The sequence below is a fragment of the Alexandromys fortis genome, unplaced genomic scaffold, assembly GCF_014885135.2.
Source record: "Alexandromys fortis isolate MF-2015 unplaced genomic scaffold, M_Fortis_MF-2015_v1.1 scaffold_19, whole genome shotgun sequence".
In the NCBI taxonomy this organism is placed as follows: Eukaryota; Metazoa; Chordata; class Mammalia; order Rodentia; family Cricetidae; genus Alexandromys; species Alexandromys fortis.
Genome location: NW_026067890.1, coordinates 18,113,037 through 18,126,071, shown reverse-complemented (window position 1 = coordinate 18,126,071; position 13,035 = coordinate 18,113,037). Strand labels below are relative to the sequence as shown.

The 13,035-nt window shown below is 39.2% G+C and overlaps 1 protein-coding gene across 1 annotated transcript in view; it reads left to right on the top strand.

Moving 5' to 3' along the window:
- Bank1 (B cell scaffold protein with ankyrin repeats 1) overlaps positions 1 to 13,035 on the top strand; it is a 212,615-nt gene that overhangs the window by 26,047 nt on the left and 173,533 nt on the right. Inside the window, exon 2 of the mRNA XM_050160095.1 lies at positions 6,034 to 6,432. Within this exon, the coding sequence (XP_050016052.1) occupies positions 6,034 to 6,432 (399 nt within the window). The remainder of the gene's footprint in view (positions 1 to 6,033; positions 6,433 to 13,035) is intronic.

Genomic DNA, 13,035 nt, shown 5'->3' with positions numbered 1-13,035 from the left:
AAATGCCACAGGGAAAAAATGGCAAAATAATGTTTAGAGAAATTTCAAAAGCTATTGGAAATTTTATTCTAGTGACAAGGTAAACTTTACCAAGTGACATTTCATAAAATTGAAGTCAGCAACTCAAACAGTAATTTTTAAATTTAATCATACTAACATAGTACAATTCAAAGGTTTATTAATTTGATAAGCACAATAAGAAATAGCAGTATAAAATATTAAAAGGCTGTTTGTAGACGGAGTCAGTGCTTTTGTTTCCCAGCTGCCCCATCCCTAAATAATCACAGAAGATTAGTATTAATTATAAATGATCTATAGATCAGGCTTATTTCTAACTAGCTCTTACAACTTAAATTAACCTATTTCTATTCATCTATATTTTGCCACATGGTTTGTAGAGTTACCCATCCTCTAGTACATCTTGCTGCTCCAGCAGCTTGCTTGCATCTCCCAGACTCTGCCCTTCTTTTTCCCTATATTTTTAGCTTGACTTTTCTACTTGGCTCCATCCTGCCTTGCTCCTGACCAAAATCAGCTCTTATTAACCAATGGGAACAAAGCATTCACAGAAGGGTTATCCCACAGGAGCTGTTTCCTACAATTAAGCTTTAACGTTTATGTAGGAGCAGGTAACTTTCTATGTACAGTAAATGCTGTGATTCATACCATACCTTAGTCTGGAATCTGAGCTGTAATGTTTCAGGTAGTGTGCATTGGTTTTACATGGTACGACAGTATGCACAATGCAAAAATGTGCCTGGTGTGTGTTTAGAACCAAGTCTGCAGTGACATCACACAGTGCAGCTTAGGAGCATGTGGCCAGAGACACCTCAGTTTCAGTGTATACTTGATGTGGAATTGATTTCAGTTGCCAGGAGTTCAGAAACCTCTTTTTGTTGTTGTTGCTTTGCTTTGTCTTCTTTTGTTGTTCTTTTTTAGGTCACATCGTTTTTCTTTTTTTTTTTATTAAGCATTTGTAAAACTATCTTTCTCATTTTACATGGTTATCCTTGTTCCCACTCCCTCCCTTCCTCCCACTCCACCTTTTCATCCACCCCCTCCCCATCCACTCCTGAGAAAGGATAAAGCCTTCCCATGGGGAGTCAACAAAGTCTGACACTTCACTTCCAGGCAAGGTCAAGGCCCTCCCCCCTAAATCTAGGTTGAGCAAGTATCCCTCCAAAGAGAATGTGTTCCTAGATGCCAGTTCAAGCACTAGGGATAAGTCCCGGTCCCACTGCCAATGGCCCCACAGACTAACCAAGCCTCACAAGTGTCAGTGAGCTCTCAGTAGCTCAGGTCAGCTGTCTCTGTGGGTATCACCATCCTGGTCTTGACCCTTTTGCTCATACTATCACTCCTTCCTCTCTCTAACTGTTCTTTAAATTTTCATGCAAAGGAATGTAAATAGAAAAAAAAACATCCTGAGTGAGGTAACTCAGACCCAGGTAGACAAACATGGTATGTACTCATTCATAAGTGGATGTTAGACATAAAACAAAGGATAACCAGACTGTAGTCCATGATCCCAGAGAAACCAGGTAACAAGGAGAACCCTAAGAGAGAGACACATGGATCTGAAGAAGAAACAGACAAGACCTCCTGAGATAATTAGAAGGAGGGAAGGACGGTTTGAAGGGAAAGGGAGGGGAGAAGAGGAGGGAGAAGGAGAATATGAGGGAATAGGATGCTAAAGAAGAGGGAAGGACAGTGAGGGAGAAAAGAAAAGAGATATTTTGATTGAGGGAGCCATTAAAGGGCTAGCGAGAAACGTAGCACTAGGGAAATTCCCAGGAATCCACAAGGATGATCCCAGCTGAGACCCTAAGCAGCAGTGGACAGGATGCATATACTGACCTTCTCCTGTAATCAGGTTGATGACTACCTTGTCGTCATCGAACCATCAACTTCAACCATCAACTGATGGAAGCAGATACAGAGAGCTACAGCGGAGCACTGGGCTGATCTACCGGAGAACAGTTCAGATACCTAATTCTTGCCATTTTTTTTTCCTTTTTCTTTTTTTTAATTGAGAATAAGAAAAAAAAGTTTCCGCCTCCTCCCAGCCTCCCATTTCCCTCCCCCTCCCCCCACTCTTCTCCCCCTCCCCCCTCTCTTCTCCCCCTCCCCCCACTCCTCTCACCCTCCCTCTCCTATCCAAAGAGCAGTCATGGTTCCCTGCCCTGTGGAAAGTCCAAGGTCCTCCCCCCTCCGTCCATGTCTAGGAAGGTGAACATCCAAACTGGCTAGGCTCCCACCAAGCCAGAACATGAAGTAGGATCAAAACCCCTTGCCATTGACCTTGGCTTCTCATCAGTCCTCATTGTTCGCCATGATCAGAGAGTCCGGTTTTATCCCATGCTGTTTCAGTCACAGTCCAGCTGGCTTTGGTGAGCTCCCAATAGATCAGCCCCACTGTCTCAGTGGGTGGGTGCACCCCCCGTGGTCCTGACATCCTTGCTCGTGTTCTCCCTCCATCTGCTTCTCATTGGGACCTTGGGAGCTCAGTCCAGTGCTCCAGTGTGGGTTTCTGTCTCTATCTCCATCCATCACCAGATGAAGGTTCCCAGTGATGTCTCTCCTGGTGCCTGGACCGGAACTCCTTGCTGCTAGGTGTCTCGAAAACAAAGGACCTACCTAGCTTGCTGCAGGCAGGCTAGTGGGCCTAATTCTTGCCATTTTGTTGGCTAACCGTCCCACACAGGGTTGTGACCCAGAGTTTAAGAAGCTGGAATCAAAGCTATACCAATGAATTAATTTCTCCATATGTATGTTTATGTGACCCCTGCGCAGATCAAGACAAGAGAGTAAGTCCAGAGCTCCAGGAGGGTTCCTTACCCTGACCCACTAACCCTGGTCTCAATATCCTTATCTATGCCCAATGTGTCCCAGGTAGATTAGCATCTGTGCCCAATGTGTCCAATTAGATTGCCAGTGTTCCTCTGCTGTGTGCACTCTTGCTTACTGCACTCAGTGTTGTTCTTAGATCTATGCACGTTTCATGTATCTATGGCTCATTCCTTCTCATTGCACAGAAGAGTGCCTCATCGTACCAGTGTGCAAGGAGAATTCGCCTTTTGGAGAGCTACCTTACAATTCACAGTAATCTGTTGAAATTGCTCAGAAGAAATGATACCAACTTTCTGCTTTCTCTTGTGACTGACACACTGCATCTTTCTACATATAGAAAGTGCTTTTATAATAACCATTAAACTAAGGTCAATTTAGTCAAGTCTTGCTTTCCTTAACCATTTTTCCCCCAATTGTACCTCACTGATTCACAAAGCTGGTGCCTTATACTCTTTAGTCCAAGACTTTATCAAAAAAAAAATATTAAAAATCTTGTGCTGGTGAGATGGCTTGGTGGGTAAAAATTTTTTCCATATAAGACAAACAACCTGGTTTGATCCAAACTCTCAGACCCCGAGGTAGAAGGGAGAGGTGACTGCTGCAGGTTGTCTTCTAATCGCCAGATGGTGTGCAGGCTGTGTTCACACACATGCCACACAAAGCACATGTAAACAGGCCCGTTTGTCTTTAATCTTAAAATAGCTTTAGAACTGTTGTCAGCATGCCTCAAGGATTCATAATAATGGGTTTCATTATGACATTTTTGTAAAATACATACCACATTTTGATCACCTTTCCTCCCTTTCCCAACTTTCTCCCCCTCCCATTGACCGCTTTCCTCTTATCAGCTAGACCACTTCTACGTCACAATATTGTATGTGTATTCATGTGCGGCGTAAGCAACGGTATATGTGATGTATGAAGATGTTCATGAATATTTGTTCACATATGTATATAGGTGTGCTTGTGTGTGTGTATATATATATATATATATATATATATATATATATATACACGTGTGTGTGGAGGCCAGAGTTATATGTAAGGTGTTTTTCTCAATAGTTTTCTATCTTACGGTGTCTTTTACTGAATTAGAAGCTCACAGGGTCAATTAAATTGGCTAGTCCATTCATTCCAAGGATCTGCCTGCCTCCACCTCTACAGTGCAGGGGTTGCAGATGCCACGTCAGCTTTTTATTTTATGTGGGTTGTGGAAATCAGGTCCTCATGCTAGCACAGCAGGTACTACTACATCAGCAAGGATGTGTGTGCAACCCCTGTAAAAAGACTCAGTGTGAATCTTATCTCCACTTCAGGAGTTTGAATTATCCTCATATTGAATCCTTTTCTTTTCGATTTTTATCTACTTTATCATATTTTCCCACATAGCTTTAATTGTATCCTTTCTAACATTTGTTATGCAACATCTAGCTTTGTTACAGGTTGGAAATTAAAATGTTACCAATCTCTAACCTAATTATTGCTTTATAAAATTTGCGTGGATGATGTAGTCTTTTTTAAAATTTTTAATTATGTTAAATTGTTTTTAAGCTTTTGTTTTAATCAAGCTAGAGTGATTTTTATGCTCTAAAGTCTGTCATTTTCTCGTTTTATTATTTTCACTAGTCCATGTATGGTAATTTTTTAATTGCAATGATCATTGTTATTGTTATTATGATTTGACATAGTCCCATCCCATAAAAAACAATTAGTACTGCTAATATTTATTTTGCTCCTATTTATCTAGATGGAGGTTAGACTTCATATTTTAGCTTGGGCAGGAAAACAACCCTTGGCATTTTCTTCCTTGTCTTATTCGGTACTTCTAAATGACTGGCTTCTCGTGGCCTCGTCTGGTCTGCAGGAAAGTGGGACAACAAGGGTTGTTTTATTGCTGCACAGCAGCTGCTCCGAATCTACTGCTGTTTCTGCTTCTGACTGCTGTTCTGTAATCACTATCCCACAGCTTAGGCTGAGACTTGGCAGGGACCCAGAACTGCCACTGCCTCTGCAGCCATATGTACTTTTTGATGAAATCTTTATCGTATTTTACCAATAAAGACTCGCGAGTCAGATACTGGGGAGAAAACCTGCTAGCTCAGAGAGGCCAAGAAGCAACCAGCTGACGTTCCCCCTTACCTGGTGACCCTGCAAGAGAGAGTATCTCTTCTGCAATGCAATCCCAAACCAAACCAGACTGCCATGCTCAAAGTCCCTCCCTACTACTTCCTGCGCATTTCTCTATTTCATTTCCTGACTCCCCCTAATTGTCTTTAGCTACTTCCTGTCAACTAGTTGCTGGTTCTGCCCCTTGACCCGAGGTTTTATTTAGTTAACACAGACTCAGGGTTCACAGTGAGATCAAATATCCCTCGGCAAAGCGTGGTTTGTGGTCTCTGGTGATCCTTGTAAGGCCTTCTGCAAGATCCTCCCCTTTTCTGCTGTGGAGTGGTTGGATCTGTGGACTTGACTGATTTCTCAGACTCAGCTTTGAGCCTGTCTTGTAGGATCTTGTAGAAGCCCTGTGATGGGAAAAACAATAGGAAAGAGATGCCTGAGGTCCTGACAGTCTGCCGATTCTGATTCCTCGACAGTCTTGGCTCTGAGTGGGAGATACGTATTAGTTCTAGATTGCTCTACAAGAATCTTCTATTTATTTCAATAACATTTTATTATTTTAAAAATTGTATGTTTTTGTTGCCTTTGTACAAAAGTGGGTATTCACAGGCCTCAGCAAATGTGTGGAAGTCAGAGGACAATTTATGAAAGTCCGTTCTCTTCTTGCGTGATGTGGGGCCCAGGGATTAAGCTCCAGTCCTCCTTTTGGGGCCAGACACCTTCATCCAGTAGCCATCGGGCCAGCCCACAAGTTGTTACTTTCTGACAGATGATTTCCCCAACTTTGTTTTTCACAGTTGAGTTCCTTCATGCAAATAAACTTTGTTTTGTTGATTACTGGGGAGTCACATTTGTGACTTGAGTAGAAGAGGCTATCAAGGCAACAACCGTGTTATATCATTTTTTAATCTGCATCATTACAATAAAGATAGCAACATTTTACAATACTGGTATCAACTATAAGCAAATTAGGATGTTTTTTTTTCACATTTAAAAGAGAATATAACCTGCTGTTAGCCTTCTGACTATAAGAAAAAATAAAACATTTTTTTTCTCTCTTTCTAGGAAGTGCAAAAGACATCCTTCTGATACATGAGGAAGATGCTGAGGAATGGGCTCTGTACTTGCAAGAAATATTTATACATATTGTGGAAAGAGAAGCCATCCTGGTATATCCCTTGTGGAGTTTCTCTTCTTCACATTTGGATTTGCTAGACTTAAATGCTTACAAATGTAAGCTTCTGATATTATCTAATAGTCTACTTAAAGACCTAACCCCAAAGAAGTGTCAGTTTCTAGAGGAGATACTTCACTCGCCAGCAAGTGTAGTGACCCTGCTTTGTGGGATGGAGAGCTCGGATCCTCTCTTTCAATTATTAAGTGTCCCCGGAAGCAGGTGGGAGATCTCAACAGAGCAGGAGCCCGAGGACTACATCTCTGTCGTCAGTCAGATCTTAGACAGAGGTAGGAATGCCACATCTTCTCTGTTGGTTTTTAAATGTTTATTTAATTACTTCTTTTGCAATGGGAGGGAGGGAGAGGTTAGCTCAATGATTAAGAACACTGGCTGCCCACTCTTCCAAAGAACCCACGTTCAATTCCCAGCACCCACAAGGCAGCTCACTAGTCTCTAACTCTAATTCAGGGGAGCCAACACCATTTTCTGGTCTCAGTGGGCACCAGGTACACACGTGGTTACACATGCAGGCAAAACAGCTATATACACAAAGTAAAATAACAATTTTTCTTAAGTTTTGCAATTTAAAATGTTAAAGTTTTTTAAAGTCTATGACTATCTGATATAAGGCTAAGATTAGAACACAAATACCAAGTTCGCCTAACAATGTTCTGACTGGCCCACAGAACACACTGAGGTTCTTTATTTTTAGCTTTATTCCAGTTAAAAGTTAGCACTTGTTCTAAAAAATGGCTAAACACACACACACACACACACACACACTCCTTCGGGCAACTTGGATACCACAAGCAAGCCATGCTATGCTGTTAGTTTCTGGAAGATAACATCAGGCATAATTGGTGAAGCCTAAACCACTGCTATCCACACTGATATTGTTACCAGCCAGCAACAGTTCGAAGTTTGAAGACTTAAGTTAGAATGCAGAGCTTAGGCTGTTCTGATAATTGTGTGATATATTATTACAGGGTGAAATGCTGTTATTTTTATTGATTTTTAAATGGCAAATTTGATTTTAAGCTTAGTGCCACAATATAAAGAACAGAAGTTCTCATTCATCAGCTAATTGCATTCCTGTGTAATTAAGTTCTGGCACTAATGTCATTGAAGGACCTCCCTCTGCGGTGCTCTGCCTTGTCACAGAGGCTGCTACATTCAGTTGCTTCCTTGTTTGCTCAACCTGCATGTGTCCTTCAAACCCCCAGCTTTGTGACTATGGTTTTGCCTCTACAGGGAAAGCAGGGAGCTGTTGTTTCATACTGGCCGTATTAGATGTCAAAGTTGATTCTTTTTCTTGGAACATATTTCTGTATCCTTTAGCTACCCCTACATTCTTGGACTCTGTCTTTTTTTTTAAGATTTATTTATTAATTATGTATACAACATTCTGCCTCCGTGTATGCCCGCACGCCGGAAGAGGGCGCCAGATCTCATTACAGATGGTTGTGAGCCACCATGTGGTTGCTGGGAATTGAACTCAGGACCTCTGGAAGAGCAGCCAGTGCTCTTAACCACTGAGCATCTCTCCAGCCCCTTGGACTCTGTCTTTAGTCTCTTAATGGGACAAACATTTCTTCTTTTACACATGTCATTTGTCCACCCCAGGTGGGTTACTACTTTTTACAGTTAGGTCCTCAGTGTTTCTTGGGTCTCTTCAAAGAAGGTCAGACTGGCTGTCTCTCCCACTTGACCTACATCTGCCTGTAAAGTTTACTTATCTTTGTATATAGCAACTATGGCTTTCCTAGTGCACTTAATGACATTCATCATCCAAGCAGCAATGCAACCACAGTCCGTGACCTTTAGCCATTTCTATACATAGATTGGGCACGTGTTGCAGTTCTGTAAATTGAGGGAATACACCTCATCCCTTCCCACTATCCACAACAAGGTTGTATCTGTTACTGATGCACCTGAGGACCACAGTATTTCAACAAAGCAAGACAAGACAGAAATCCCTTGTTTTCAAGCACTCTGACCTTTAAAAATTCAATATATTTGTGTGTGTGTGTATGTGTGTGTGTGTGTGAAACGTGAGCACGTGTTTGTGTATGGATGCATAGGTCATGTGCACATATGTGTGCAGGCTGGAGATCAACATCAAGTGTCTCCCTCTATTTCTCTTCACCTTCCATTCTGAAACATTGTGTCCCATTAAGCCACAAATTCATGGACCTGGCATGTTAGTTTTTAGTACCAGGGATCTGCCTGGCTCCAGCCTCACCCACCTAGGCTGCGATAACAAATATTTCCTGCTGTGTGCAAAGTCTATGTGGATGTTTGGAATCTAAACTTCATGTGTGTGTGTCAGGCACATTATCAACTAAGCCATCTCCCCAGCCCTCAGATTCAAAGATTGTGCTGATTATCTGTTATTCCATAGCAACTCTCTGCAAAACTTAGCAATTTAAAAACATAAATGAGAATAGTACACCAATTAGTAAGGCCCAGAAAGTGAAGAGTGGCTAAGCAGAGGTTCTGGGCCAGAATATGCTATGAGTCTATGTGTTTAAAACTGGAAACTTCTAATGGTTCCAGTGTGTGTGTGTGTGTGTGTGTGTGTGTGTGTGTGTGTGTGTGTACGTGTGTACTCGCGTGCACACCTGTGCATGCTTATATGTGTGTGTGTATGTTTGTGTGTATGCATATGTTTATGTGACTGTTCATGTTTGTGTTTGATTGTATAGGGGAAATCTCAGAATAGAGCTTTAATTGTTGACAAATTTCTTTGTTACTATATCATCTGTTGGTTGTCTAAAAGTCACCTATATAGACTCATGAAGGAGTTCCCTTGGAAGCAATATTTTTAACTTCTACCAGGTTCAAAACCCTTTATCTCTTGCCTTAAACTTGAACTACAATTTGACTCAGGACAGTATTACTCATGTTGTCCCTTATTCTAACATTATAGAATACTGAGATTTGTAATGTCTGCCGAGCAAAGGGTCCTTGGTTGATGCATCATCTTAGTGGTTCCCTAGAATGGCTGTCACCGTTCCGTGTCCTAGATACATTACCCTAGGACATGCTTTCTGGTTTTGGTTTTGGTTTTCTATTTCCTCAAATTTATTCCAGAAGCAGTTTGTTGAGTTAAAAATTTAATTTTTTTGGATTATTGTTATAGTTTTAATTTCCAAGAATTCATATTAAGAATTTATGGGATTGATTTTGATTGTGGTGCATTCCTCCCATTCTGTCTAATTCTTACAGGCTTTTTAGTATCTGATTAATTTCATTTGTTTCTTTGACAGTTGCTGCTTCTTTTCAGGCATCTTACTTGCTCTTTCTTACTTCTAATTTCCTTTGAATTTTTATTGCATTTTTTTTCTTTGCTCTTCACTTGTCTTAAGCACATTCCTCTCTTGATCCTGTCTTGGTCACCTCTCCTTGACACCTTGTACTTCTGTATTATGAAAACATCTTGAAAATAATACCATTATTCATTACACATCATGCTCAATTTTTGACAGCAGTAATCCGACTGGGTCTCTTTGTTCACTTTCCCTTCTTGTCTCTTTTAGTACTTTTCCAGTACATTAATCTTTTTAATATTGTAAAAAATATAATTGGAAAGTTATGAGGAAATCTAAATAAAGTGCATATTTATGAGTATTGTATGCTACTTCTACTGAGGCAGAACAGTAAGGATTAAGTGATTCCTCACACCCAGAATTTCTACTTTCCCTGAATAACTTTCATTGGATCATTTCCCTACTTCCTCTGTGTGTGTCTGTCTGTCTGCCTGTCTGTGCAGGTGTCTGCTACCATGTTGAATATGTAGACGTGAGAAGGCAACAACTCTTGGGAGTTGAAATTAAATTACCTTTTATATTTTATAGGGTAAAATCCTCTATTTATAGATAGCACACTACAAATTTGAAGCTACTATTAACACTTATTCTCCCACATTTAAGTTTTAGACTTCAAAATTTTAAAAGTAATACAGATATACCAAATGGAAATATTAGAAAATCCGTAGGAAATAAGGAAACTTCTGAATAGAAAAGACTGTTGAATTATTGTCGGTTGATAGCTTCTGGGGGAGGAAAACTCAGCTTTTAAGAGTGCAATCCAAGGGGCTGGAGAGATGGCTCAGCGGTTAAGAGCATTGCCTGCTCTTCCAAAGGTCCTGAGTTCAATTCCCAGCAACCACATGGTGGCTCACAACCATCTGTAATGAGGTCTGGTGCCCTCTTCTGGCTTTCAGACATACACACAGACAGAATATTGTATACTCAATAAATAAATATATTTAAAAGAGTGCAATCCAAATGGATTGAGCACACCTGCGAGTATATGGGAAGTACACATTGGACTCAGGAGTTAAAGAAGCAAGACATGAAAAGTATTTGAGATGGGTTGGAAGATTGGTGTGGTTCTCGAAGGGATTAGGGGAGAAGTAGGGAGTAAATATGGTGTATGGTCATATGAAATTCTCAATGAATTACATATGTATATTTAAAAGGCTGTTGGAATATAACAGAGATACAGGCATGAAACTAGAACGTGGCCAGTTTGGGGCATACATGATTTTGATGTAACCGGTTGGTCACCGTACATTGCTTCAGACTGTTCAATGATTCATTTGCTTTGAGGAGCTTCCTTAGTGGTCGGCCTACTGTGTTTTATGTTTCATACCACCCTTCATATTGAATATGTAAAGCCTGATTTTCCAAACAGAAGACAATAGAAAATGGATAAAATAGGACAAAAGATATGGAATTCAATTCCTATTATCCATTTTCGCCTTTCCTTCACCCACTAGAGAAATTACACCAGAATAAGAAAGAAACCTTTTATTCGGAAGCATGCTGTGATAAAAAGGATAATAAAAATGCCAGGGAAGTCATGAAAATAATTAAATGTTTAATATATTCGCACAGACAAAGAAAAATCACAGGAAATTTTATAAAGTTTAATGAAAGAGAAAGATATTTAATAATTATAATACTCAGGCAAAGTTTATAATTTTAAAAAGTTAAGTAGTGATTCATGTTTCATCTGAGTATTTTATTTCCTTTTAAGAAATTAAGAAAACTAAATTTCCTCTCTCCCTAATTCTCAAATGGAGACCAGCAGGAATCCATGTGAGCTGTGAGCTTCCTCCTCACTGCTTACAGCCACATGGACAGTATTTCTCCCCTTTTCCTGTTCATCTCTTCATTTGCTTTTGCCTCTGCACATAAAATTTTAGTATTTCTAAGTTTTATGCATCACTGTGTAAAAGTAATATATATATATATATATATATATACATACACACACATATATCTCATACATAAAAAACCCAGCAAGCATCCTTTTTTTATTTAATCTCTTAATTTTTTTGGAATTTCACATGAAATATTTACATACTATGTAACCCACTCCTTTCTCCTATTCCTTCTGTGTCCTTGCACTCACACTAAAATTTATGACCTCTCCTTTAATTATTATTGTCGCACACACTCACTCATACAGTTATATATGTATATTCACACATAAATACAACCTGCTGAGTTTACTTAGTATTAATTATAAGCATAAAATACTATACATGCATATTATATTACCCATGTATATATTACCCATGTATTTTAAAATGGAATATGTTTAATACTGACCACTTGGGATTAGATAACCTATAAGGGGACTTGTCCCTGGAGAAGAGCAAAGCTCCTGCTCTTAGCAGTCATTAATTGATTGTAATTCTTGACCTAGGGGTAGGGTGTTGCAGCATTCTCCCTATTCACATTGACATATCAAATGACATTGGGAGTTATTGTTAATGGGATTGTGCCTGTGTTATCAGTGTGTGTGTTGTTGGTATATAGAAAAACTACTGATTTTTGGTAAGTTTTTTTAATTCAATCTTCTTGTTTGTTAAGGGTCTTTTTGTTGGAGTTGTTCATCTCTTCCTGGAAGAGATGAGCTTTAGTGGTTTACACTAATGCACAGATTTGCCTGTTTCCTTTAACTTTTTTTTTTTGACTCAATGGAGTACAGATTAAAAAAAATTTAGGGTATCCTGAATTTCTTTAACACCTATTGTAATGATTCTTCATTTCCGGTACGGCCCATTTGGGTAGCATCTTCATTTCCTTCGGTGAGCTGAGCCAAGGGCTCGTCCCTTGATGTTTATCTTCTCAAAGAACTACTTCTTAGATTCATCTTTTGTACTATTTTCTTTCTATTTCATTAGTTTTGGCTCTGCATTTAATTACTTCTTGCTATTTATTGAATTTGGTTCTGGTTTGTAGATGTTTATTCAAACTTTGGAGATGCATCATCAAAATATTTACTTGTACTCTTTCAGATCTTTAGATGTAATGACTTAAATTATGAATTTCCCCCTAACTGCTGCTTTTGATGTGTTCCATATGTTTGGTCTTATTATTGTTTATTTACTTCCAGGAAATTTTAACATTTTATTACTAATTTCTTCCTTGGCTTACTCGTCATTCTCTGAATGATTGTTTAAATCCGCACAAGTCTGTGTAATTTCCAGAGATTCATTTGCTGTTGGTGTTTTGCTTATTTTTGTACTATGGTCAGATAGGATGCATGGAGGTATTTACTTTTTCTGAATTTGTTAAGATTTGTTTTGTGCCCTATTGTGCACCCTACTTTAGAGAATAACATCCACGAACTACACAATTAAATGTTAATTCTTTACTGTTTGGGTAAAACAACCTATAGATGTCTGTCAGGTTCATTCAATATATTATATATAATATATTTTGATACCAAGTTTAATATCTTTCTTCCTAAAGGCCTTGAATTTTTAACGATTTAATGCTTAGAAATGCAATCACATTATTTTGCCTTTATACAATAGACATTAAATACTACAACTTCTCCATAAACACTCTACTTCATTTCTTCGGTCTTCC